Below are 27,925 nucleotides of genomic sequence, written 5' to 3' on the forward strand. Positions count from 1 at the left end.
ACAGGGACGGACTGGGGCTAAAAAATAGCCCTGGAATTTCTCCCAAATAGGCCCATCATCCGGCCATTCGCCCCTAGCCGTGCGCAACAGACACTAGCCAGGATGTACTATGCCACAATACTGTCAGACTATCAGACAAGGTATTCACAACAAGTAACATCTCAAAACCTATGGCCAGGCCCTATTAATTTTGTCTGTGAAGCTTTCACAAACAACCACTGGGGGCCTGTACCATGATGGTAGTTTAACAAACTCAGGGTTACAGGATTAGTTTAGAGTTGACAAAACCAAACCAATCTATTCAGGCTTTGTTGGTCCCATGATGCTGATCATCAGCTTTCTCTGTCAACTCAGACTTTGATCCTGAGTTTAGGAGTTTAGCTGTGACATCAGTAGTGAACAGCCAATCAGACGCTGTGGATCAGTGAAACTGAGATTCATTTCTCGCGAGAGAAGCAGCGAGATTCATTTCTCACTTCTGCAGAATATTACATGATTGAAAAATATTAAGAATTTAAACAAATTTACACAGCAAGAAGAAAAGAGCTGTCTATAAAAGAGTACAACTTAAATAAAATATTCACTACGTCAATTAAAGAATGGAACAAGCTTCCAGATAGTCTAAAATTAACCTCTCACCTGAGGGACTTCTCTCAAAATGTTAAAAAGGTATTATTAGAAAACCAACTATGTCAGCACTGATTATGTTAATGTTTAGTAATAATTGACTATAGCAATTTTAAAAGGTTGATTGTAAACAGTATGTACAGGGTTAGCTTAGGCTGAAGTGTAAATGTAAATGAGGTTGTAAATAGATAGTGAGTTATTGATGTTTAGATGTATATATTTTATTGTTTTATCTGCCCAGGGACTGCGGATGGAAATTAGCTGTGGCTAAATCTGGTGTAAAGCATCTTTTCTTTTGTAAGATTAATGTACTTGCACATGGTCCCTGTCAAATAAATAATAAACTTAAACTTAAACTTAAACAATGCAAGTAAAAGTTATGAAGTTAGTTTAGTTGATATATATAGAGAATTGAACATTTAAGCTCGCATGTAGTAATTTTTATTGCTTTATTTATTGAATTTAAAGCTTATTTGTATCACCTTTGTATAGGCTTTTTATATTAATTTCAACTAAGTGCCTTTTAGTGATTGATTAACTAAAATGATACATATGTAATTGATTACGGGTATAATAATTACATAAATGATATATAAATCATTAAAAATTATTATTATTATAAATAAGCATTGTTAAAAGCCAGGCGCTTTAGTCTTTAATAGCCACTTGCTCTGTCGTGACCTTTAATTTCGAGTAGAAACAGGGGGAGTGACTTCATTGCATCAGAGGTTTGTCACTTTGCTCACAGCTGTTTGGTCCAATTTCAGTTTGATCTCTTATCCAGAACATAATCTGCCCTAGAGCAGGTTAGCCGTGGAGCGTAAGTTACTATGGAGATGAACACTGCTAAAAGCCAAACCATTTTAATGGTACCCAAAACCCAGGATTAGCACAAACTAAGATTAAACATATCTGGCCAGCCAGCTAAACCGGCTTCATGGTATAGGCCCCAGGTCTTTGCCAATTCCACAATAATAAACACAAATATGAAAGACAAGGAAAAACGCTTCGGTTACTTACGTAACCTTGGTTCCCTGAGATGAGGGAACGAGTATTGCGTTTTGCTAAACGCTATGGAGGATTTCCTTTACTCGAGATTTTGAAGCAATTTTTATCCTAAAAATACCATGTAAAACGCAGTGCAGCTGCACAACTCTCAGCAGGAAGCAGCTGCGTGCTGATTGGCTGTGCTGCTGCAACTGCAGGAACCTACAGTCAGGTCCATAAATATTGGGACATCGACACAATTCTAATCTTTTTGGCTCTATACACCACCACAATGGATTTGAAATTAAACGACCAAGATCTGCTTTAACAGCAGACTTTTAGCTTTAATTTGAGGGTATTTACATCCAAATCAGGTGAACGGTGTAGGAATTACAACAGGTTGTATATGTACAGTTTGTATAGGTCAGGTGATTGACTTGGCCATTGCATAACATTCCACTTCTTTCCCTTAAAAAACTCTTTGGTTGCTTTCGCAGTATGCTTCGGGTCATTGTCCATCTGCACTGTGAAGCGCCGTCCAATGAGTTCTGAAGCATTTGGCTGAATATGAGCAGATAATATTGCCCGAAACACTTCAGAATTCATCCTTCTACTTTTGTCAGCAGTCACATCATCAATAAATACAAGAGAACCAATTCCATTGGCAGCCATACATGCCCACGCCATGACACTACCACCACCATGCTTCACTGATGAGGTGGTATGCTTTGGATCATGAGCAGTTCCTTTCCTTCTCCATACTCTTCTCTTACATTTACATTTACATTTATGCATTTGGCAGACGCTTTTATCCAAAGCGACCCTTATTACAGGGACAATCCCCCTGGAGCAACATGGTGTAAAGTGCCTTGCTCAAGGACACACTGGTGGTGACCGCTGGGATTGAACCAGCAACCTTCTGCGTATCAGTTCCATGGTTTAACCCACTGGACCACCATCTCACATAAGAAACAGTTAATATGGTTGGTGGATAGTACCACATTGCTTGCAGATGCTGGGGATTGAACCCAGGACCTCATACATGCAAAGCATGCGCTCTGCCACTGACCTACCTCTTCCCATCACTCTGGTACAAGTTGATCTTGGTCTCATCGGTACATAGGATGTTGTTCCAGAACTGTGAAGGCTTTTTTAGATGTTGTTTGGCAAACTCTAATCTGGCCTTCCTGTTTTTGAGGCTCACCAATGGTTTACATCTTGTGGTGAACCCTCTGTATTCACTCTGGTGAAGTCTTCTCTTGATTGTTGACTTTGACACACATACACCCGCCTCCTGGAGAGTGTTCTTGATCTGGCCAACTGTTGTGAAGGGTGTTTTCTTCACCAGGGAAAGAATTCTTCAGTCATCCACCACAGTTGTTTTCCGTGGTCTTCCGGGTCTTTTGGTGTTGCTGAGCTCACCGGTGCGTTCTTTCATTTTAAGGATGTTCCAAACAGTTGATTAGGCCACACCTAAAGTTTTTCCTATCTCTCTGATGGGTTTGTTTTGTTTTTTTCAGCCTAATGATGGCTTGCTTCACTGATAGTGACAGCTCTTTGGATCTCATATTGAGAGTTGACAGCAACAGTTTCCAAATGCAAATAACACACTTGAAATGAACTCTGAACCTTTTATCTGCTACTTGTAAATGGGATAATGAGGGAATAACACACACCTGGCCATGGAACAACTGAGCAGGCAATTGTCCCATTACTTTTTGTCCCTTAAAAAATGGGAGGCACATATACAAACTACTGTAATTCCTACATCGTTCACCTGATTTGGATGTAAATACCCTCAAATTAAAGCTAAAAGTCTGCAGTTAAAGCACATCTTGTTCGTTTGATTTCAAATCCATTGTGGTGGTGTATAGAGCCAAAAAGATTAGAATTGTGTCGATGTCCCAATATTTATGGACCTGACTGTATGGCGAGACTGCTGGGCGGGAAGGAACAATCAGGTCCCTCTAATATTCCCGCCACAGGGGGCAGCAGAATTTGCATTGCCAAGGGTATAAAAGACCCTGTCTCGCCAGGTTCGTCAGGTTAATAGACTGAAGCGACTCCCTGAGCAAGCGAAGCATGGCAAGCAAACGCAATACTCGTTCCCTCATCTCAGGGAACCGAGGTTACGTAGGTAACCGAAGCGTTCCCTTTCGAGAGTACTCTCATATTGCGTTTTGCTAAACGCTATGGGGGACCAATGCAAAACGCCGTGCTCGCTTAGCGGCTCTGATAGCCTGCAGAAACCATACCCAGGCCGATCTAAGTGGGCCCATAAATATGATATTCGTAGAAGTCCCCAATATGACCCAGACCTGAGGCGGGCTATTTCAATGAGAATATCACACAATATATATGTATATATAATATATATATATATAGACCAGACAGAGTCGGGCCAATAGGAACATTGAATGACCAGACAAGTCTAGTCATATAAGGAATGTGCTTATGACTTATATAAATACTTAACCCAGACCAGACTATTGGGCCGTAAGGGGTTAATATGTATTATACGGCGAGAAGCCCAGCCTTTAAGGCAGGGACATCCAAATTATAAAATCTGATAAAAGTGGACGGGGAGGTCCAGCCTGCCGCCGCACAGATATCATCCAGTGAAATGCCAGTAGACCAAACCCATGACGAGGCCATGCCTCTAGTAGAATGGGCTTTGATGCCTATAAGGCAGCTGAGATCTTTGGACTCATAAGCCAGCGAGATAGCATCCACTATCCATCATGACAAGGTCTGCTTTGTAACCGCGCACCCACGGGTGCGGCCGCCAAAGCACACAAAGAGCTGTTCAGTTTGCCTAAAAGCAGCGGAACGCTCTATGTATATTCTCAGCGCTCTGACAGGACAGAGCAAATTAGCATCTTCCTCATCTAACGATGATGAGAGTGCTGAAAGTGAAATGACCTGTGCTCTGAACGGAGTCGAGAGCACCCTAGGTACATATCCATGTCTTGGTTTGAGGACGACTTTAGAGTTGTTTGGCCCAAATTCCAGACAAGAGGCGCTCACTGAGAGCGCATGCAGATCACCCACTCGCTTAACTGATGCGATCGCTAGCAGAAAAACGGTCTTGAGTGATAGGAGCTTTAAGCTCACCAAATGCAGAGGCTCGAATGTTGAGCCTTTCATAGCATCCAGGACCGTGGACAGGTCCCATATAGGGACTGAAGGGGGGAGAGGTGGTGAAGCCTTCTAGCCCCTTTGAGGAAGCGCACAATAAGATCGTTCTTTCCCAGTGACAGTCCATTCACTTGAGTGTGGTACGCTGCTATAGCTGCCACATAAACTTTGAGCGTGGAGGGGGAACGACCGCGTCCAGTAGCTCTTGTAAAAAAGTGAGCACTTCTGACACTTCACAATTATGTGGGATCAGACTTCGTGCTTTACACCAGTCCGAAAAGACTGACCATTGCCTGAAAAGAGCCGCCTGGTCGCGGGGGCTCTAGCTTCAGAAATAGTGTTTAATACACTTTCAGAGAGGTTCTCGTGTACCCGTTGATGGGCCAGACATGAAGCGCCCATAGATCGGGTCTCTCCTCAGCGGAATTGGCCACGGGGCTGTTTCTGACATCCAACTTAGCTGTGAGAACCATGGTTGATTTCTCCAGAGCAGGGCTACTAAAAGCCCAGCGCATTCGCTCTCCCTGATCCTCTCTATGACCTGAGGTAACAGGGAGAAGCATAAGAGGAAGGCTGGGCCATTCGTGGGCCAGCGCGTCCTTGTGTTTGGAGAAATATATTAGGCATTGAGCATTGTCTTGTGAGGCGAAAACATCCACTTTTGCCTCACCAAACATGCCCCAAATTGTCTGAATCGTTTGTGGGTGAAGAGACCACTCTGCTGGGGACACTTTGCCCCTGGACAGCATGTCCGGACCCAGATTCAGAATGCCTGGCACATGAGTCGCTCTCAGCAAACTCAGGTTGTGCTCCGCCCATATTAGGACTTTTTTCGTCATCGTGTGCAGACCAATCGATCTTAGGCCGGCGATTTATATAGGCTATCACTGACCTGCTGTCCGTTCGGATCAGGACATGGTGGTGCTTATGTACGGAAGGAAAGCTCTTAGCGATAGCGTGACCGCTTTCATCTCTAGACAGTTTATGTGAAGGCTCTTTTCCGAGTCTGACCAGTGACCAGAGACTGGCCTGCCCTCGTGAAGGGCTCCCCAACCTAGGTTGGATGCATCTGTCGAGATAACTTTCCACTTCGTAACAGTGCCCAAACTCACGCCCGTCTGATACCAGACGGGATTTTCCCAAGGAACCAGAGCCAATACGCAGCTGTGGTCTACCTTGATTTGTAATCGGCCCAAGAGCCATGCGTGAGCTGGAACGCGGCAATTCAACCAGCACTGTAGAGGGCGCATGTGTAACAGACCTAATCTGAGGACTGGCGCCGCCGAGACCATGAGACCCATCATCCTCTGAAGGTGTTTGAGAGGAGTGTATACACCGGACCTGAGAGAAACCGCTCAGTTCCGAACAGAGAGCGCGCGCTGTGACGTCAGTCGCGCATTCATCTGTAGTGAGTCTAACACTGTTCCCAGAAACTTTCTGTGTGGGAGACAATGAGCTCTTTGCCACATTGATTCTGAGGCCCAAGCATTTCAAATGGTTGAGAAGCCAAGATCTGTGGTTTAATAACTGTATCTCTGACTGAGCTATTATGAGCCAGTTGTCGAGATAGTCAAGAATTCTCATTCCCCGAAGCCTCAGCAGGGTTAACGCCGCTTCCATGCCTTTCATAAACGTGCGGGGAGCCAGAGATAGACCAAAGGGTAGCACCCTGTATTGGTAAACTTTCCCTTCGAAGGCGAATCTCAAGAATGGCCTGTGATGAGGGGCTATTTGGATGTGGAAATAGGCATCCTCTAGATCTACAGTGAAGAACCAATCTCCCAGGCGAATGTGCGCGAGGATTTGTTTCATTTTCAACATTTTGAACGGGTGCTTCATAAGGGCCTTGTTCAGATGTCTGAGATCTAGAATGGCCTGAGACCACCGTCCTTTTTTGGTACAAGGAAGTAGCGACTGTAAAAGCCTGACTCGCTCTGTGAGCGGTGCACGGTTTCCCTTTATTAACAGTTTTGATATTTCGGTTCGAAGCACGTGACTCATGTCGCTTCTCACCGTTGTCTCTACCACGGTGCGAAAGCACGGTGTTCTGCGAGCGAACTGTAGCGAGTAACCTTGTTTTATTAATTTGTGGGGCGGGTCACTGAGTAACAGGGACCTGTTAGCCCGGTTGCATTGTGCTAGTGGCACTGTGAGAGGCGGCGTGCACTGAATGGCGGCGCGCGCTTCATTTGGGTCGTCGTGGAAGTGGCGCTTACCAAGGAGATTGTGTTTGTGTATAGGAGAGCACGTTTGCTCACGGGCTCGTAGACTGTGGGAATAATGTTTCCAGCTGCCTGAGTGCAGGGGGCCGGGGAACGCAGAATAGCGGGCGAACGCTTTATTTGGGTCGCCGGGGGAATGTTGCTTGTGTACAGGCGAGCGCGTTTGTTTACAGGCTCGTTGACTGTGGGAATAATGTATCCAGACACCTGGGTGCAGGGAGCTGGGGAACATAGGGAAGTGCTTGAGTGTAGGTGTGGCGAGCAGCGAGGCTGAGGGACCGTGAGAACGGGACGAGGCCGCAGTCATTAGTGATGATGATCGCCAGCTGCGTGCTGTCGGCCTCGTGTCTCACGGAGGAGTGACGGGAGTATAAAGGAGGAGCGACGACAGTGAAGGAGAGAGAGGACCAGGCCTGGACTTTAATTTGTGTTTTATTTATGTATGTGTGCGGCAGTCGTCCGTGAGGGGCTGCCGCTTTTACTTTCACTTTGTTTGTTAATTTATTTGATTAAAGTTTATTGTTGAATGTTCGCTGGTTCCCGCCTCCTTCTTCCCACACGAACTAACATTACTACAGTAGGGGTACAACTTTGATGTTGGCACACTGCCTACAGATGAACTCGTAACACTGTGTAGGATAGTGTTATGTTAGGCGGCGCACACCTGAAGTGGGCGTGCGCCTCACCTCCCTAGTTGTGCAGACTGTAAAGTGGACACATTCTTGCAAGATTAGTCCATGTGCACACTCAGCGGCAGGGCTCTGACAGTCATGGTTAGCGCATGCTCTGCAGGTGCGGGTCTGCCTGGCCACTAGAAAAAGCTCTGATTCATTGTAAATAATGTGTGGTGGCGCGCACTGTGTAGTGGGCGCCACTTACATTAGAGTACTCACGGCGTACGCCGGCGAACAAGTTCACAGAGGTAAGTCAAGTCAAGTCAACCTTATTTATATAGCGCTTTTAACAATGCAGATTGTTTCAAAGCAGCTTTACAGTGTTAAACAGGAAAATAATGCAACATAATTTTATTCAGCCGTATAGCCATTCTGGAGAAAACTGTGATGTCATCAGTTCATTTCAATTATCATACAGTGACAGTGTGGGCTTTAGATCAGTAATTAGATCAGTAATTTAGTTTATATGGTTAATTTAGTTTAATAATTAGATTTATTTGGATATTAAGTTGAAAAATTTTGAAAAATTTAGTGAACGCATAACAGCGTTAGTGTGCAACCGAGCATTTTTGACCACAGGCTAGTTAATTGCAATATTTACATCTCCAGTCACCTGAACCAAGGGAACTGGGAAAATATCAGATTTATTGAGTGATTTTGTGGCGCTGAATTAACAGTGCTTATGCAGGAGTGCACACTATGTAGTGGACACATTACCTACAGTGTTGAACCACTCCAGCTGCCTGAATAGAGGGTACTGGGAGAAGTGATATAGTGTAAAAAGGGCGCAGGCTTGGCTGCCATTTTACAACACCGTTATGCTCTAGACGGAGAGCGCGCGAGAAGCGCGCTGCCATAAGGCAGTCTTATAACTCCCTTGGCAGCAAGCGCACGCTGCAGCGAGAACAGCTATGACGTAAGCGCGTTCTCAATATATCCAGTAGCCTGAGTTCGCTCGTCTACTCTAGCATTCTCTGTCCGCGGCCATTATCAGAGCGGCGGGAGCGAGAGAAGAAGAAGAGTAGAAAGGAGGAAGAGTGAGGAGAGCTTAGGCTTGAGTTCACTCGTCTTCTGTCCGCTGCGCTTATCAGCGCGGCGGAAGCGAGAGAAGAGAAGAGCTCCATATGTCCGCGGCGCCATTAGCGCGGCGGGGGTATAACATTCTCTGTCCGAGAGAAGAAGAGAGCTCTGTATGTCCGTGGCGCCATTAGCGTGGCGGGAGTATAGCATTCTTTGTCCGCGGCGCTTAACAGCGCGACGGAAGCTAGAGAAGAAGAGAACTCTGTATGTTAACTTTCTCTGTCCGTGGCGCGTCACAAACGCAGCGGATGCGAGAGAAGAGAGGGAGCTCTTAGAAGTGCCGTTGCAGCGGCAACACACACACACACACACACACACATAGACACAGTATAAAGGATATTTTAACGCCGGATGGCACAGCTGGAACAGCAGGCGGCTGAAGGCGGAGACCAGGTTGGAATCCGGCGTCCTCAGGGCAGCAGGGAGTTCCGCTGGTAGCGTTTTGACAGCGGGCTTCAATCCAGAGCTCAGCGAGGTGAGTCGCTGAAGAAGAAATAATCTGACAAACCTGGCGAGACAGGGTCTTTTATACCCTAGGCTATGCAAATTCTGCTGCCCTTTGTGGCGGGAATATTAGAGGGACCTGATTGGTCCGTCCAGCCCAGCGGTCTCGCCATAGGTTCCTGCAGTTGCAGCGGCACAGCCAATCAGCTGCTTCCTGCTGAGAGCTGTGCAGCTGCTTTGCGTTTTACATGGTATTTTTAGGATAAAAATTTGCTTCAAAATCTCAAGGAAAAGAAATTCCCCCATAGCATTTAGCAAAACGCAGCGTTTTGCAAAACGCAATATGAGAGTACTCTCGAAAGGGAACATGTCAAATCCCTTTGAACGGTAACACTATAGATCGCTTGATTTCATTCTGATCCTGCAGCATCGTACATATGCCTGAAACAAGCTAAAGGCATAGGCTACCCACTTTCCAGATTAATGCCCAAACACACAGTACACGTACCTTTATATAATGAGGACTTACCTGACGATAGAATCAGTCACACACTCTGAACCAGGGGTCTCCAAACTCGGTCCTAGAGGGCCGCTGTCCTGCAGAGTTTAGCTCCAACCCCAATTAAACACACCTGAACCAGCTAATCAGCTAATCAGTGTCTTATTAGGACCGTGTAAGACCTTGATTAGCTGGTTCAGGTGTGTTTATTTGCGGTTGGAGATAAACTCTGCAGGACAGCGGCCCTCCAGGACCGAGTTTGGAGACCCCTGCTCTGAACGGTAACACTTTTATTGATCGTTTGATTTCACTTTGATCCTACAACGTTGCATAAACTGATGTAAGTTACATATGCCTGGAACAAGCTACAAATATCATACCCACTCGTCAGATTAAAAACCTAAACCGTTTAAACAACTTGCTGCAGTAACACTTACCAAGAAAATTCGCCCTTTCAGAAATGCACAAAAGCTGGCATACCACTGCAGTCAAACCACCAGCACGTTGGGAACGAAAGGGAACCCCCGAGGCAATCGGAGATGACGCATGTCAACAGGGAGGTAAGGAGGCCATTTATAGTCAGCCGGAAATGACGCGCCACAATAATTAAAAGGGGAATTTGTAGACGGCAAGCTTTTCTAACAAATAAACGTAGGAGAGCATCCAGTCACAAGTTTGACAAAAGCACAATGTTTTGTTTTATTGCGAGTGTACACAAATATAAGCAAACACTTTGCAGTTTGAATGATGTCCTGTTTGAACAAAATTATGGAGTATGTATTGTTTTTATGTTTCCACTGTTCGATCGCGGCATCGCGCCCGCGCCTCTCTCTCTCACACACACACACATCACGTCTCTCTCTAACAGTAGTTCCGCATTACATTAATTTTCGCGCAAGTTTTATTTATTTTGATATCGTGTATTCTCCGTGTAAATTCATGCACCGAGCCGTGACGCTCGTGCCGATTCGGTTAAAACGAATACACATGTACCGTTCCATCCCATGCACACCCATGTTGATAGCTAGCTGACTATGCAATTCGCTAAGATAGGGATAAAGAGAGCCTATTATAATGTGTCCTGCTACTACTGGCACTTACCAGGACCTCTTGCTGGTATGAAGTTAACTCTGTCAGTCCCTCCTCATCATGACCAGGCTGTGGAAGCTCAGGCTCAACTTCCACTTGCTGGTCCTCTACAGTCTCAGTCTGGCTAAGCGACGTAGTGCTACTGGCAGTTGCACTGCAACCAAAAAGCTCTGTGCTTTTTACACTTTGCTGCATCAGTCTCGAGAGACTTGGCCCTCTTTTCTTTAAAGAGCACCTATCATGGAATTCTGACATTTACCTTACATGTAGTGTGTAACATAGATCTAAGTGAACAAAAACATCCTGCATAGTTTGAAATATGACAGTGCACCGTATATATAGTTATTTTCTTTCAAAATTAAGAGTCGACTCTGAGTCATTTTTAAGAATCGTTAGAAGACCGAAGCTTTTTCTCTGACTAGATGCTGCAACTTGTCAAGTTATTTGAATACAATAAGTCCACTTATTGCGCTCCAAGACGCCAGTGAAAACTAGAAAACATCATGGCGACGAGACGCTGTGTTCTGAAGTGCGACTCAAAAGCAAACTTTTTTCATCTGCCCAAGGATGAGCATTTGAAGACTAAGTGGCTTGAAGACAAACCATACATCGTCGCGATTGAGTGTTTATTAGTCGTCAAATGTATGTTTCGCGATCTCAGGAAGCTTTTATTATGGACTTCTATTATGGCACATGGTTCTTCTTCGTCTGTCTGTACATGGACTACATGTGCACAGAGCGCCCTCCGGCTGCCAGTATGAATTGAAAACAACACATAAGAGACTCAATCGCTCATGATTAGGCTATATCTGCGCATTTTGAGGAAGTATTGAATAAAAAATACTCCTCTGTTTAGAAATTTGACACAGACATATGAGAATCTATCAATATGTCTCCTCATCTGCACACTTTTGAACTAAAAGCCCTGAGGGATGTTGATTTGTCGCGAGTCTTCGTGAGGAGAATAGAGGAGTTTTTTTTATGAATGAGATCAGCTGAGGCTCATATTACAATCAAAAGGTACAGACGCGGTTTTCATATTCATAACTCCTGACACATATTAACAAATTACTGTCACTATAAGACTTTGATGGGCGTTCCGTTTCCGAAAATATCTGCACAGACTATACCAATCACAACTGACTGGGTCATCGGACCAATCACCGCAGATTAGCGTCACGTAAAGGCGGGGTTTTGAAAAGTGAATCACTAAAGGAATCATTTGAGAATCGCTGTCAAAACAGGTAAAAATAAATGCATATTATAAGAAAACTAAAGTCTTTTTTGTCATTGCATGCATGCAAAACTGTTGTTGGGGACTTCTAAAACAATATTTGGAAAATTTTAAATGCCATGATAGGTGCTCTTTAACTTTTTCCCATCCACCTTTCTCCTTACGTTTTCTGCTAGCCATTCTGCCGGCGATTTCATTCCGGAAATCCGGGGACCAATCACAAACTGGCTAGGCCGACTCTTCGACTCTTCTTCCTCAGTTCTTTTTATTTATTTTTTTGCACATAGCAGCATATAATTGATCGTATTAGTGCCCCTGCTGTTGGCTGTTCATATTGCGTTATTAGACTTTTTTTGTTTTTTGCCGACGGTTGGACGGCCATTCTGGACTTTTCCAGAACGCACAGATTGTCAATCCATTCCTGGGTAGGGTTAGTGTAAAGAGATAGAATATACAGTATGTACAGTATAAAAACCATAACGTCTATGGAGAGTCCCCACCAAGATAGTGAACCAGACATGTATGTGTCTGTTTTTCCATTAGATTAGTTTGTATATATAGAGACACCATCACAGGGACCAAAATAAAGTGTTAGCAGATATTAAGCAGACATTCTATTAATACTCTAATGACTGGTAGTAGAGTTACTTATAGTTAGTAAATGTCTAAAGTGGACTATCAAAATATAGTGTTAAAATAAATGTACTAATCCATCACAAGTATTTTTTTTATCAGAGAGAGAGTTTGAAAGTGAGGGGATGTTTTTATGTGTGCACTTTCAAATGTTAAATTTTTTACAGTCATAACTTCAAAAATAGAAATATTTGTTATATGTTTGAGCATGGTATACCAAGGACATTTCTTGCAATCTGGTAAACACATTTAAAGAACAAAATGCTATGAATTATTTTACTGGACTGCACTGCACTTTTTTTATTGACCAAGCTGATTTGAATTTTGAATTATTGGTGTAAACACCATTTTGTCTTTACATAAATAATTGCTCTTTACTTAAAGGGCATATTGCAGGTTAGAGACTCCAGTGAGTCAATGTCTAGAAAAATAATGTAGGAACTAGATTTTCTATAAAATATACTTATAAATACGCTATTAAGGCCATTTGGAGTCGTTATTGTGAGAAAATTTTACTTCCGCATCTAAAAATGCCAAAACCGGACGTGACATAACGAGAGGGAGTGCGGTGAATTTCAACGATAGGAAAACAATGGATCGCAATGACAGCTCGGACGCTGAGGACATTATAAATGTTTATTAATACTCATATGGCAGACCACAGCCATATAATTATGACACACAATTAGGGACAGACCAGGATTAGACAGAACAACGATTACAGGATACAAATTGAGTTGTTGTGTGAGGAGAAACAGTGGAGAACAGCGGCAGGTGTCTCGGAGAGAGACCAGTGTTAGCTAGATAAAGCTAGCTAACGATATGAACACTGTGCTCAGATTACAACACTGTACTGATTATTATCATGTATCAGGCAGTAGCAAAGCTGGTAACATTATTCATCTAGTATTGATACTTACCAATAACAGAAACTTATAGGCTTTGACCATCAGGAAAAGTCATACTCGTTAATATCCGTACACACTAAAGTTTATGTGATATAACGTTAGCGGTTTCTCATCACGACTAATTTGGTAATTAGCAAATGTTTAAAAAACAAGTCTCGCGTCACGGTGCACAGTTCACGTTTTCTCCGAGCTGCCTCTATGACGGATCCGTGACCGTCACATCTCCCGCCGGCGGCCGAACCACAGACAGTATAACGTTATTGTGTTTATCCTTTATTCATTAATTCTGTATTATGGGTTCATTTTGTGCCGATTCACCGATAGTGTGAGGATGTATATGACGTTATGAGTATGTATTTGAGTGAACTTGAATGTACACATGGCATGAATAAAATATTTACATTACCAGCACATAATTCGAAAAAAATTTTCGAAGAAGTGTGAGACTGTATTCATTTGTGTTAATGTACATACTTTGTATTCATCAATGTAAACACGACGGCAAAGAAGCATCGCGTGTGGATGTTTATTTATTTTAATGTCATAGGCAAGCTACACACTGCCTGCGTGACATGCGTGGCTTGGGCCGCGCCGAAAGCGCATGCTAGAAATAAAACCGACGCATATTTTTTCACGACACGCAAGTGTGTTGGAAGCTGTCGTGGCAAAATTTCAACTATCGCCGCATTACTGAATAAGAGACAACCTTGCCCAATTGTCTTTATAAAGATTTAATTTCTTGCAAGAAATGAGTCACAGTCATACAGCCATCTTCAATGTCTGCAGAGTGCACTAACTAGACATAACAGCACTCAGCTTTTATCAGTTTCCCAAACAAAGTCACACTGTAAATTTCCACACATAACAAGAAAAGCAGCATTTGCTTCATTTTAACTCTGATCCCTACGTTTAGGCCATCCTGACCCCTGAGTGTCAAATCCCAGCCTTCATGTATCCTGTACAAAAGATGTTTTCCATGTGTAAGTGTAGAATGTGTTCTCTATATTCTGTATATGACCTTTTACCTAAGCTGGTTCTGTATGAAAATATGCAAATCAATAAACATTTTTCTCTACCAAAATATATTCCTCTTATCTCAATCCCAGTTGAGCTGCTCCTTCAGCCCTTAATACATAAATAGAAGCTCTCTTAGACATCTAATGTCATGCCTCCATTCAGAGGAAACATAAAAAAAAACTCTTTCTTTCTTAGAAGTTCTCCCTTTGTTCGCCCTCTGGCCTTTCATAAATATTAGGGAGTCTCTGGATAATTTAGATAGTGACTCTAGTTAATTTGTCTCCTTGTCTCTGTCGTCCAGTCTATAAAATGTACCCTCTGTTGAATTTATACAAGGGTGTTAAACCCATGGTGGACGGCAATCTTTAATTATTCCGCTTTAACATATGCACTAATCCATAGATTAATTCAAAAACAACATCATAAATGACAAAGTAGTCATAATTACCATTAACAGACTGAGCTGGATACCAATCCATTTAAAGCTCGTCCATGTTCTGGATCATCTTTTCACCACATTCGCTCAGAATAATCAGCTTCTTTAGCGTTTGTCGTTTCACTTAACAAACCCATCTGTGATGATAAAAACACTCATTCCAGAGGTTAATGGCACACTACACTCAATCAGGACACATAAATATGAACTGCTCATTCTTAAAATGTGCTTTTACATGGTTTCTTAAACAGTTTCAAATCTGTTAATTACTAATCTATTTTTACAAAAGTCAGCTGGGTTGTTTTGTTCTGATATCATTGTTTTTGTTTTGTCTCAGATCGCAGACAGAGTACAATCCCTGGTTCCATTGAAGCAGTCTCTCTCTCCCTTTCTCACCCACATTATCTTTTCAACAGTCTTCTAAGACTTTTACTATAATGTTAAATTCACTAACCCTTAATTCATTAATCCTTCACAAAGTTTAGAAATGTAACTTTTGAACTTTCAAATTAGAACATCTCCAATAAGTTATACTTCAAAAGCCGTCCTCATCTTAAAGCCATCACCATGTCTCCAAATTATCCTCTCCATCCTAATGACCTGCAGGATTAAGACTATGATAGAGACATATTAGTTCAATAACATACATTTTTACTGATACTAATACATTTTGTTCTGTTCCACAAAGTTATCAATCACAATATGGTCTCAGCTGGCTCTTAAATGCCAATTTCATCATAGCTCTTTTCTTCAGGGTGTTTCCTGGCTCTCAATTTATGCGGTATTTGGTGAGCGGTGTAGAGGGGCCATTATTAGGGCAGGGGCTGCTGTGTCCAGTCTTGACCTTGGCCCCTACGAAACACAGCTTCTCCTCCCAACACCAGTGATGCTGCTGGCCTCACAGACATCTGCCTCACCTCTCATACACACCTCACATAAAACCCCCTCCTCCATTTTTTCCCTCCCTTTTTTGGTGGGGGATCCCAGGTGACTTATCGTGATTTCCCTGGCTTGGGTTGCTACCTGTCAGGCCGTAGGAAGTCTTACCCGTCATCGGGAAACCACCTCATGCCCACCTCGTCATCGCTTGAGATCTTTGACCCTCAACAGGATCCGATATTTTCTGGAGCCTTTTGGAAAGTGCATTCAAGAGTCACCAGAGCCATCTGGTCTGCTTTCAAATTAGTAAAAACATGGAGTTAATTATAACACAACTGTGGCGGAGGGGGCGTGGTTTTGCGAGGTCTGCAGCGGGAGAGAGAGGGCGGGACCGAGCGGTGAGTAAGTAGGTCAAGTGCAGATCACAAACACCTGTGTCTCATTGCAGTAATTGGCGTGGAGAGACCGCATAAAAGCCGCTGTGGGACGAGAGAGAGGCAGAGAGAGACCTGACTGGGACTGCGGACACACCTGAGCCTGAGAGAAGCAAGCTGATACAGAGAAACCGTTTTGAGAAAGTTTATGAGTCTGAAACGCCCACGTACGTCATTTGTGTTTGTGATATACTGAGTTGGAAAATAAAGAAACCGCAAGTCCCAGTCTTCTTCCTTCCCACACCCACACACAAACCTCTATTACAACTTAATCACTAAAATCAATCATACTTCTTCAAAGCTGCCCCATAGCAGTGCTTAGATTATTCTCAGTGAATTTAGCCAAAACAACTCTCCATTCCATTTAATGTTCTGCTACATCTGTGACCAAGGCCATCAGTTCTGTACATGGTGAAGGCTAAGAGCAGACAGAAGTTACTGGTCATATCATACATTAGTCAAAAATTTCAGTTCATTAAAGGTCCCATGGCATGGCATTTTTCTATTATTTTATAGTGTTTCCTGAGGTGTACTTATATTATTAGTATGATTTTTACATCATAAAATGTCATAATTTAGAAATAAAAGGCATTTTTTCTATACTGCTGTTTGCCCTGTGGCTGAATGCCCTGCTTCAAGAGGCGTGTCTACTGTGAGACATCAGTAAAAACGCCCACTGTTGTGATTGGCTGACATCTTTGCATTTTAAATGAGCGGAGGGGGCGTGGTTTAACGAGGCACGAGCAGGCACGAGTCTGCCAGAGACGGATGGACCTGTGTTCACTTCTCATCAGTTCTCTCAGCATGTCTCAGTTCAGGGTGAACTGTTGTAGTTACTAGCATATACTTCAGGTTATTAGTTTATTTCTAGTCGGAGGGGCTGTCACTCATGTCAGAAAGTTAGTAACTTTAGTAAATTATGGATCAGCGCTGACTCGAGACGCGAACCGTTTAGAACGATTCAGTCCGATTTGGTGAACTGGTTCGGTACACTAAAAAGAACCGATTCAAAAGAATGATTCGTTCGCGAACCGGACATCACGGAGACGAAGCGATTGCTAACAAAGTTATTTATAGTAACTACTGAGTTATGAGAGCGGTGTCTGTCAGCGCGAGTTTATTGTGTTTGTATCTGAGAGTTCTGAATAAACACGAGTCCCAGTCACGCCGAGTCCTCTTCATCATTATTCTACCAACTTTGTAACACATGCAATGTACCATTACAGCGAGATGAACAAGTTAGTAAGTGTTGAGTATAGCATTATTTCTAGATATGTTCCAATCATAAGAATAGCGTCATTGACGCGCATTGAGTAACGTTACATAGCGCAAACAAAGACACAACAGCTGTAATCGAATGTAATCCAGTTTATTGTGGGGAAAGCTGGCTAGCCTAGCCGGATACCCTCATGCTTACCCTCCTTCTGCTTAATCTCAAACCGCGTTTGGTGCCTCCGCTGTGGGCCAGATGCAGTACTGTGGGTCGGGGATGTTGGAGGCCGAGCTTCGGCGTGTGTGAAGTTTATCTCTAAAGATGTGACTGCTGATGTTAAACAGAAAAGACTGTATGCACATTTTAGAACAGATAGACGCGACAAGGACGTACAAAAACACTGACTCACAAGATAGAAAACACGAAAACACTGTTCTGTCGGGAGAGAGAGAAGCTGCTGCGTGTCCACAAATAATAAATAATAAGCTACACATAAGAAATCAATGATCACAGATCAGAAGGAACTGAAGAAAGACTTCTGTTTTCATTTGTACATCCAAACACTGAGAAACTGCCAGTGTTCACTCGTTCACAAGTAACGTTAATGATCTTGAGTGTTTGCATGGGCGTGCCAGATTCTCTGGGCGGAGGAAAGGGAGGTAACCGTTCCTGCTTGGACGTCAAACCAGGAGACTTCAGGATTGGCTCGTCTGGCCTGTCATTTTCTCAAAGGCAGAGAAAGACAGCCAGAACTCGGTTTTACACCGATCAACATTTCTATCCACTTGGGGACAATATTCAGGCTAGGGGAACTCATATTAATGTTGAAATACCTCATAAAATGAAAATTTCATGCCATGGGACCTTTAAAAGTCTGTATTTTTCAAACATCTCTTATTGCCCTCTTGATGGCACCTTTTTTTATATATCTTAACAAGTAACTGTCTATTATGTTCACATAATGCCCTGTGCTTTTACTCATCAATATCTTCTATCATCTGTGGCACAGGCTCAGATATCAGCTTTGAGCTGGTCTGGGATGAGAGAGAGAGACTCTGAGGCCTTCAGGGCTGGTACACTGCATTTTCATAAACTTTTCACTCTTCACCCTAGCTCAGCGTAAGACCTGGCTAGAAATTAAAATTGTTTTCAAATAAGCATCAGACATTTTCCTTTTAACTCTATCCTTTGACAGAAATCACATTTTCAAATGATCATAATTTTATATTTGTCTCTTGCCCCCCACAATGAATTCAGAAAATATAATTTCCACTCAGATTGAGTCTCTGATAACAAATTGTTTATTACAGCTCAGCACAAGCTTATCTTTTGAAAACAAAACATCAGCTTCTAGGGTTCAACATTTTAACACCTATAGTTATTTCAACAACCCAATATTCAGTCAAATCATCATTATCAGAGTTTTGCAAAAGTGAGAAGAGCAATAACATATTTATTATATATTTTTCATTTAAAACTCAGTTAATCAGGATTTATATATCTTTGCAGCATGTTTTATCATCTTTATTTTTAATTTTAACCTCATATTAAAGTTATCTCAAATCCTTCCTTCAAAAATAATCACTAAAGACTTCTGACTATCTCATTTTCATAGACAGAGTGTAAATCTCTGTTACTTTCTTTTTACTGGGTTTTGTTTACAGAATTTAGTCTGGTGGCCTGATTTGCCACACTTTCTACACCTTATGGGTGTTCGGACACAATTACGTCCAAAATGGCCCCGCTGACCACAATTAAAACACTCTCATCTTTAGCTTATGGAGCAATGTTCAGCAACCTGTGTGCTCCAAAAGTGACAGTCTGTCTGAGAACAGAGCTCGCTCGGGGTCCAATAAAACAGACAATGGCTTGCAATTGATGGCGCTATCTGCTTTTTCACCAACATCACTTTTAGTTACTCAATTGTATATCTCAGTCACTTCTGGGATTTTCCCTTCGGGTATAATGGCACCTCACGCATTTTACAAATTAATGAATAAGCACAAACATCTAGACATTTGAATTTTCTTGTTCTCTCTTTGTTTGTAGCTAGTCAAGTTGCTGATCAACTTTCCAATTACAATAAAAAAAAATTCTGCCCATTTCCTTCACCAGTCCACCAAATCTCTTTGAAGTTAGGGCTGAAGCGGAGCTGCTTACAGCGTTTTCTCTTGTTCATCTCAAAATCTTTATACCGACTAATCAAATTACCGATCGTATCACTCAAAATGTTAGCCAGAATTTAGTCAATGTTCATACTCACCGGCAATCTTTAAACAGCTGTGACTTCTGCGTAATAAGACAACATTTTTCTTTCTCTCTTTTCTGCCTCTTTCACCCAAAATTTCACTGTTTGTTCGCATTTCTCACACACATTTCCCACAACAGCCCTTCAGTTTATCTCCCCTCTTCAACTGACTCATTCACCACTTTCAGTCTGGTGTTCCCTCGTTTGGAAATCATGATATTTAATTAACTTCTCTACCTTGCATGCATTCTTCCCATATCATTTTCTCATTTGACAAAATACCGGTGTACCATATTCAGCTAGCTTGCTTTCGGACTTCCCCATACTGGCTGTCTGTCTCTGTGGCTTTTTCCCCTCTAGCGTATGCTAATGAATCTGTCGGACGTCTCCGTTCAGATCTGATCTCTTCACCCAAAACCACACTCCCAATAGTGTCCTCTCTTATTGGCTCCCAATAGCCAAAACCAGCTAACAGCACAGTCTCCTCGCCCACGTGATATCTCAAAATTCTCTAAATTTTAATCACGTTGCATTCTCATTTTATTCGCCCACATGGTTTCAGTTTCTATCCCATAAACGAATCATCCACGTTGCATTCGCCACAGAGTCAGACCCCACTATGGTTTATCCACCCCAATTTAAATTTTCAATTCAACCATATTCTATTCATCAAAATTCTTCCCCGAATTTTTAGTTGGTCTCTTACCAGAAGCGTCCCGTTGCCACCTCGGGTTTGTTTTTTCCAGTGGTCGGACCCTCCGGACCCCCTGAGTGGCTGGCCTCTCTCCCTCAATACGTCGGGGTAGAGCTGCGACTCTAAAGTCCAGGATGATCAGTCACCATCCGCTCCCGGGGTCCAGAAGGCACATCCATGGAATCCCACTTCTGACACCAACTGTCGTGGCAAAATTTCAACTAGCCGCATTACTGAATAAGAGACAAAACCTTGCCCAATTGTCTTTATAAAGATTACATTTCTTGCAAGAAATGAGTCACAGTCATACAGCCATCTTCAATGTCTACAGAGTGCACTAACTAGACATAACAGCACTCAGCTTTTATCAGTTTCCCAAACAAAGTCACTCCTCCTGTAAATTTCCACACATGACAAGAAAAGCAGCACTTGCTCAAATCCCAAGTGTGCTGTTCATTTTAACTCTGATCCCTACGTTTAGGCCATCCTGACCCCTGAGTGTCAAATCCCAGCCTTCATGTCTCCTATACAAAACATGTTTTCCATGTGTAAGTGTAGAATGTGTTCTCTATATTCTGTATATAACCTTTTACCTAGTAAGCTGGTTCTGTATGAAAATATGCAAATCAATAAACATTTCATGCACAATGTTTAATGTATAGCTATGATTAAATTTTCCCATAACAAAGCGTTTCCAGGCAGAATAGAATAGGAAAATCTGTTTGTCATTTTGACACGAATACATATTAATAAATGACATTTTGATGTTTGAAAGCCTCTAGGTTTTGACATAAATGTTCTCGATTTTCAAATATCGCACCTGTCAATACAGAACTAAATATTCTGTAGCCTATTTTGCCGTCAATACTGCCGACATCGGGTGCGTCTCAATCAGCTCCCTAGTTCAATAGTCAAGGCACTGATCAGGGAGTCAGCCCATTGACTTATGTCCTTATCAGTGCCCTGACTACTGAACTAGGGAGCTGATTGAGACACACCCGTGGTCTTTGCTGTATCAGTAGGCTATATATTTATGTTTAACATGAAGTATAGCCCTCCCTGTACGTCACCTAGCAGCAGCGCCGCATCAGACACGTTTCAGGTGTGTAAAGACATAGAAAGCGCCATGCTCACGCCACGCAGCCAGTGTGTAGCCGGCTTTACATGAGTATAACAATGTTTGACTCCATCATATCGCCGGGATGATAATCCTCCGGTCTAAAGCACTATACGCATCACCGTGTGTTTCGAAGCACATGCAGAAGTGAAGTCCCGTTTCTTCACCTGCACAAAACGCCACCATGCAGAATTCCTAACTTTTTTTTTTAGGAAACCTGTGGACTCGATGTCCTGACAGGCTGGACACAATAATTTACCATGACAATGATAAATTGGAATAGAAAAACTACCGAAAATACACAGACTCGTACTGAATACCAACCTATTCTGCACTGAGCCAACTCAGAGCTCGGCAAGTGACTCCCTCTCGTGACGTAATATGACCCGATGTTGAAAAAAAAATCGCTTTTTAAAAGCAGCGAACGAAAAGGCCACTTTATCTACTAAATTAGTGCCTTTTATGTCTTTTTAATACATTTTAAATCCTGCATTACCTTTTCATATGGTATTTTCATACAAGGTTATTAATCTCGAAAAAATTTTTACCTGCAATATGCCCTTTAAATGTGTGCTTCTGGAGGACTTTAAATATTAGTTTTTCATTGCATGCCATAACATTTATAAAAAAAATTAATGTAAATACTTAAACATTGCTCTTTTTCAGGTCTAAAATACATATACATTTGTAAAATATGTAAAATGCTGTTGTGCTGATTATGCCTCAGTGTGTTTTTTTCACCTTGCTTAGTCATCTCATTTGATATTGTCCTATATGTTATATAGAACTATAATAAACAACCCAGAGAACCATTTACATACTTGATTCACCATTGTGAAAGTGTTATGTATATTTTGTAAAATGAAAATGAATTATATTTTTAATGTTTGTTACTTTAAAAAAAAAACTAGAGACCACATATTTCTGTATTTAAAAAAATAAAGACTGATGGTTTCTATGTGTCTGTACTGGTATTTACTGCAAATACTGTCACAGAACACAGTTACAAAGATAAAAGATTAACTCAGTAGCAGGGTTTATTAACGGTAGGAATACAGGGACCCATGTAAATAATAGATACAATGTAAGACAGGACATCACTTCGCCTGGAGATTGCAGGAGAAAAACACGAGCTACATGAGTTTAAACAACGTATAGTCAGTGCTGGTGATTTGGCAATGGAGGAGCAACAAAGAAACAACGGTGGATTATCAGTATTACTGATGCAGTACAAGGAGATAAAAAAGGTAGATCCACAGCTAAACGAACAGGAGTCTGAATAGTCTTTGTGGTGAGATGATGAGACCAGAGAAGCTGACTGAGTGTTTAAGTGGGGCTTAAGTGCAATCCTTGATTGACAGGAAATGTGCAACATGTAAGTGATCAGAACTCCAAGGAGAGGAAAAGACCAGTGTAAACATGACAATTGAAGCCAAGTACGCACAGGAAGGGGATGTTCATGTCAATGTGTTGTCAGGAGATCTTCTGTGATGAATGGGAGACTCGGGTCTGGATGCACAAGGAGTACTGAGTAGGATATTATTGAGGCATTGGAAGGAAGATCAGTCTTGGGTGTTTCAGGACAGAGACTTGGGTTTCACACACAGGAGGGAGGTAAGTGGAATGGTATGAATCAATCATTAGTAGAAGTTTTTAGGAATCGTTGGGGCTCTTTCTGTCACAGTTTCTGTCTGTCTCTGTTGTTTGTTGTACTTCCTGGTTTCAGTTATCACATGTTCCTTTGTCTGAGTTTCCCGCCACTTGTCTGTTTCCTTACTTACCCTCATCTGTATCACCTGTGCCCCTCGTTAGTTAGTCATCTGTGTTTGTATTTAAGTTCCTCCCATTCCTTCAGTCTCTGTCCGATCTCGTTTGTATACGTGTATGTATGGTGTGCTTCTTCGTTACATTTGAGTCTTCTGTGTATTAAACGTTGTTTGAGTATTCTACTACCCGTCTTGGCCTGTTCCTGCCTGCACACCCGTAACAGAAGATCGGACCAAAACAGCAAGAGGACCTCTCTGGGATGGGTATTCTCCTGGTCCCAATCTCTCCTGAATCCCCAGAGGAAGGCGGTTCAGCGGAGGACCGCCTTTGGGGAATTCGTCAGCACGGTCGCTCACTGGAGAGGTATGTAGAGGAATTCTCTGAGCTAGCTTATCTGGTGAACTGGCCAGATGCGCCGCTTAATGTGTTTTTTCTGATGGGCCTGGACGAGGACACTATTCGGTTCCTGGAACCTGCCTGTTCCTTTTCCCTAGTCGAGACAATCAACCTGGTTTTGTCCCTAAATTGTTCTGAGTTTGAGATAATAGAAGAGGTTCCTATGAATATGTGTCTTCCTCGTCCAGTCCCCTCAGAAAAGCTCGCTGCCTGGTCAGTTCACCCGCAGCCAGTTTCCTCTGCATATCCCTCCAGTGGGTCTGCCGGGAAGGTCCTGCCTGTCCCCAAGCCCAGGAGGAAGAGGAGAGCTGCCGCTAAGCACCCGTCACGGGTCGTGACGGCCGCTACCACGGCAGATTCACTGGAGCGGTGGTTGATAGACTTTGGGAGCGATCCTACCGCTCCGTGTTTCCTTGACTCCGCTCCAGCTATCCTGGACTCCGCTCCAGCACTCCGGGACTCCGCTCCAGCCCTCCTGGACTCCGCTCCAACCCTCCTGGACTCCGCTCCAGCCCTCCTGGACTACGCTCCAGCCCTCCTGGCTCCAGCACTCCTGGACTCCGCTCCAGCACCCCTGAACTTCCTGGACTCCGCTCCAGCACCCCTGAACTTCCTGGACTCCGCTCCAGGCTTCCACGAGCCCGCTCCAGGCTTCCACGAGCCCGCTCCAGGCTTCCACGAGCCTGCTCCAGGCTTGGACGAGCCCGCTCCAGGCTTCCACGAGGCCGCTCCAGGCTTCCACGAGGCCGCTCCAGGCTTCGACGAGGCCGCTCCAGGCTTCGACGAGGCCGCTCCAGGCTTCGACGAGGCCGCTCCAGGCTTCGACGAGGCCGCTCCAGCCTTCCACGAGGCCGCTCCAGCCTTCCACGAGGCCGCTCCAGCCTTCCACGAGGCCGCTCCAGCCTTCCACGAGGCCGCTCCAGCCTTCCACGAGGCCGCTCCAGCCTTCCACGAGGCCGCTCCAGCCTTCCACGAGGCCGCTCCAGCCTTCCACGAGGCCGCTCCAGCCTTCCACGAGGCCGCTCCAGCCTTTCACGAGGCCGCTCCACCTCGCAGGACTGTCCCATTCCACAAGCCCTCCAGTCCTGCCCGGAATTTCCCAAAGAAAGTTTTGGGGGGGGGGGGGGGGGGGGGGGCTATGTACCTGTGGGTGGGAGACATTTGGGTGGCACACATGTGGGTGGGCCTCTGGTCCTGCCAAGGCGCCCAAAGACTCCTGTCCTGCCAAGGCGCCCAAAGACTCCTGACCCGCCATGGCCGCCCACGGCTCCTGACCCGCCATGGCCGCCCACGGCTCCACCCTGGAGGCACCCCAGCCAGCCAGACCCCAGTGCTCCCGTCCTCAGAACTCCAGGGTGCCCACCCTCCCTCTCTATTTGTGTCTTCTACGGCGCGAGGACGCGCCTATCGGGAGGGGGGCGTTATGTCACAGTTTCTGTCTGTCTCTGTTGTTTGTTGTACTTCCTGGTTTCAGTTATCACATGTTCCTTTGTCTGAGTTTCCCGCCACTTGTCTGTTTCCTTAGTTACCCTCATCTGTATCACCTGTGCCCCTCGTTAGTTAGTCATCTGTGTTTGTATTTAAGTTCCTTCCATTCCTTCAGTCTCTGTCCGATCTCGTTTGTATACGTGTATGTATGGTGTGCTTCTTCGTTACATTTGAGTCTTCTGTGTATTAAACGTTGTTTTGAGTATTCTACTACCCGTCTTTGCCTGTTCCTGCCTGCACACCCGTAACACTTTCATGGAGTATGGTAAAGGCCGGGATATGTACCCTCTCAGGAGTGATGTTATAGCCATATATAGGTGAAACTCAAAAAATTTGAATATCGTGCAAAAGTTCATTTATTTCAGGAATTCAACTTAAACGGTGAAACTAATATATATAGACTCATTACATGCAAAGTGAGATATTTCAAGCCTTTATTTGTTATAATTTTGATGATTATGGCTTACCTAAATTCAAAATCTCAGAAAATTAGTTTGGGCCCCTTTTGTATGAATTACTGCCTCAATGCGGCATGGCCTGTGGCACTGCTGAGGTGTTATGGAAGACCAGGATGCTTCAATAGTGGCCTTCAGCTCGTCTGCATCGTTCGTTCTCATGTCTCTCATCTTTCTCTTGGCAATGCCCCATAGATTCTCTATGGGGTTCAGGTCAGGCGAGTTTGCTGGCCAATCCAGCACAGTAATCCTATGGTCATTGAACCAGGTTTTGGTACTTTTGGCAGTGTGGGCAGGTGCCAAGTTCTGCTGGAAAATGAAGTCAGCATTTCCATAAAGCTTGTCTGCTGAAGGAAGCATGAAGTGCTCTAAAATGTTCTGGTAATCGGCTGCGTTGACTCTGGACTTAATAAAGCACAGTGGACCAACACCAGCCGATGACATGGCTCCCCAAACCAACACAGACTGTGGAAACTTCACACTAGACTTCAAGCATCTTGGATTGTGTGCCTCTCCATTCTTCCTCCAGACCTGGGACCTTGGTTTCCAAATGAGATGCAAAATTTGCTCTCATCAGAAAAGAGGACTTTGGACCACTGCAACAGACCAGTTCTTTTTTTCTTTTGGGCTTGACAAGAGGAATATGACATTTGAAACCCATGTCCAGGATCTGTCTGTGTGTGGTGGCTCTTGATGCAGTAACTCCAGCCACAGTTCACTTCTTGTGAAGCTCCGCCACACATTTGAATGGCATTTTCCTGACAATCTTCTCCAGGCTGCGGTCATCCCTGCTGCTTGTGCACATTTTTCTTCCACACTTTTTCCCTTCCACTTAACTTTCTATTAATGTGCTTTGATACAGCACTTTGAGAACATCCAACTTTTTTTATAATTACCTTTTGAGGCTTTCCTGCACAACTGTCAGGTCAGCAGTCTTCCCCATGATTGTGAATTCTACTGAACCAGACTGAGAGACAATTTAAAGGCCCAGGAACACTTTTGCAGATGTTTTGGATTAATTAGCTGATTAGAGCGTGACACTTTGAGCCTACAATACTGAACCATTTCATAATATTCAAATTTTCTGAGATTTTGAATTTGGGGTTTTTATAAGCTGTAAGCCATAATCATCAAAATTATAACAAATAAAGGCTTGAAATATCTCACTTTGCATGTAATGAGTCTATATGATATATTAGTGTCACCATTTACAGTTTTTTACGATTGCTTAAGCACAATTTTAAAAACAAGGCTCGTTTTGTCAAAACACTACACACAATTCACACATCCACACACACAAGTAGCAGAACACACCAGAAAGGAAAACTTTTGCAAAAGGAAACCCTTCTTTCAAAATTTTACAATAATTTAACACCGTATGGCACACACACGGTTCATACAATCTGATTCTGTTTGATTCATTTATACACTGTTGTTCTCAATCTTAAACACTTTCTACTTTTCTAATGATATAATCTGGGTTTGATTTTTTTTCAGATATATTGTTAAAGTATATGAATATATTGACCAAACAGTACACACAAGACCAGAATTCATTCATACACTTTCAAAGGTTTGAATCCCAAAGGTTGGGCTGAAGTCTCTGTCCAGCCTCTCTCAATGTCAACCCATGGGTACCCAGTACTCATGGTCAACCAAGGTTGCGCGAATCCCATCTGATAAATTTGGTCCCCGTCTTCTTTGTCCACATCCTACTCCAGGTCTAGCTCTTCCTACCCCCCTTCTCCTCTCCCCCTCTATTCCTCTCTTCCCCTCTCTACCCCATTCCCCTTCCTCTCTTCCCCTCTCTTCCTCCCTTCCCCTCCCCCCTCTACCCCCCTCTACCCCCTTCTTCTCTACACCCTTCCCATCCCTTCCTCTCTACCCCTATTCCCCTCTCTTCCCCTCTTCCTCCACTGGCTCCCCCTCTCACCCCCAATCTTACTGCGACGTTGCCTTCCATTTTTATTGAAGACAGGTGAACTTACCTGTTGCCTTTTTATAGTGCTTAAACCTGATTGGTGTGTCTACAATTAAGCACCAATGTGTGTGCACACCTGGTGGCTGTGTTTAACCAATTGGTTCATAGGTGTGTTAATTTGAAAGCCTTTGCTTTGAAATTGCAAGGAAATGACATCATGATACATTTCTGTGTCAAATGCATGCAAGTGTGTTTAAGGGTTTTGCAAATCACTGTGTGTAATGTTTTGCAAAAAGTGTGAAGCTGAAAATGTGCTTACTGCTTA

At 43.5% G+C, this 27,925-nt stretch overlaps 1 protein-coding gene across 1 annotated transcript in view; it reads left to right on the plus strand.

The window, feature by feature from the left end:
* The window catches only part of LOC307126022 (protein phosphatase 1H-like), a 108,761-nt gene extending 92,237 nt beyond the window's left edge, over window positions 1-16,524 (plus strand). The window contains exon 11 of the mRNA XM_079816350.1: window positions 16,316-16,524. Within this exon, the coding sequence (XP_079672476.1) occupies window positions 16,316-16,340 (25 nt within the window). The 3' untranslated portion in view covers window positions 16,341-16,524. The remainder of the gene's footprint in view (window positions 1-16,315) is intronic.
* Window positions 16,525-27,925: the final 11,401 nt, after the last annotated feature.

This window comes from Gobio gobio (genome assembly GCF_949357685.1).
Source record: "Gobio gobio genome assembly, chromosome: 5".
NCBI classification, from domain to species: domain Eukaryota; kingdom Metazoa; phylum Chordata; class Actinopteri; order Cypriniformes; family Gobionidae; genus Gobio; species Gobio gobio.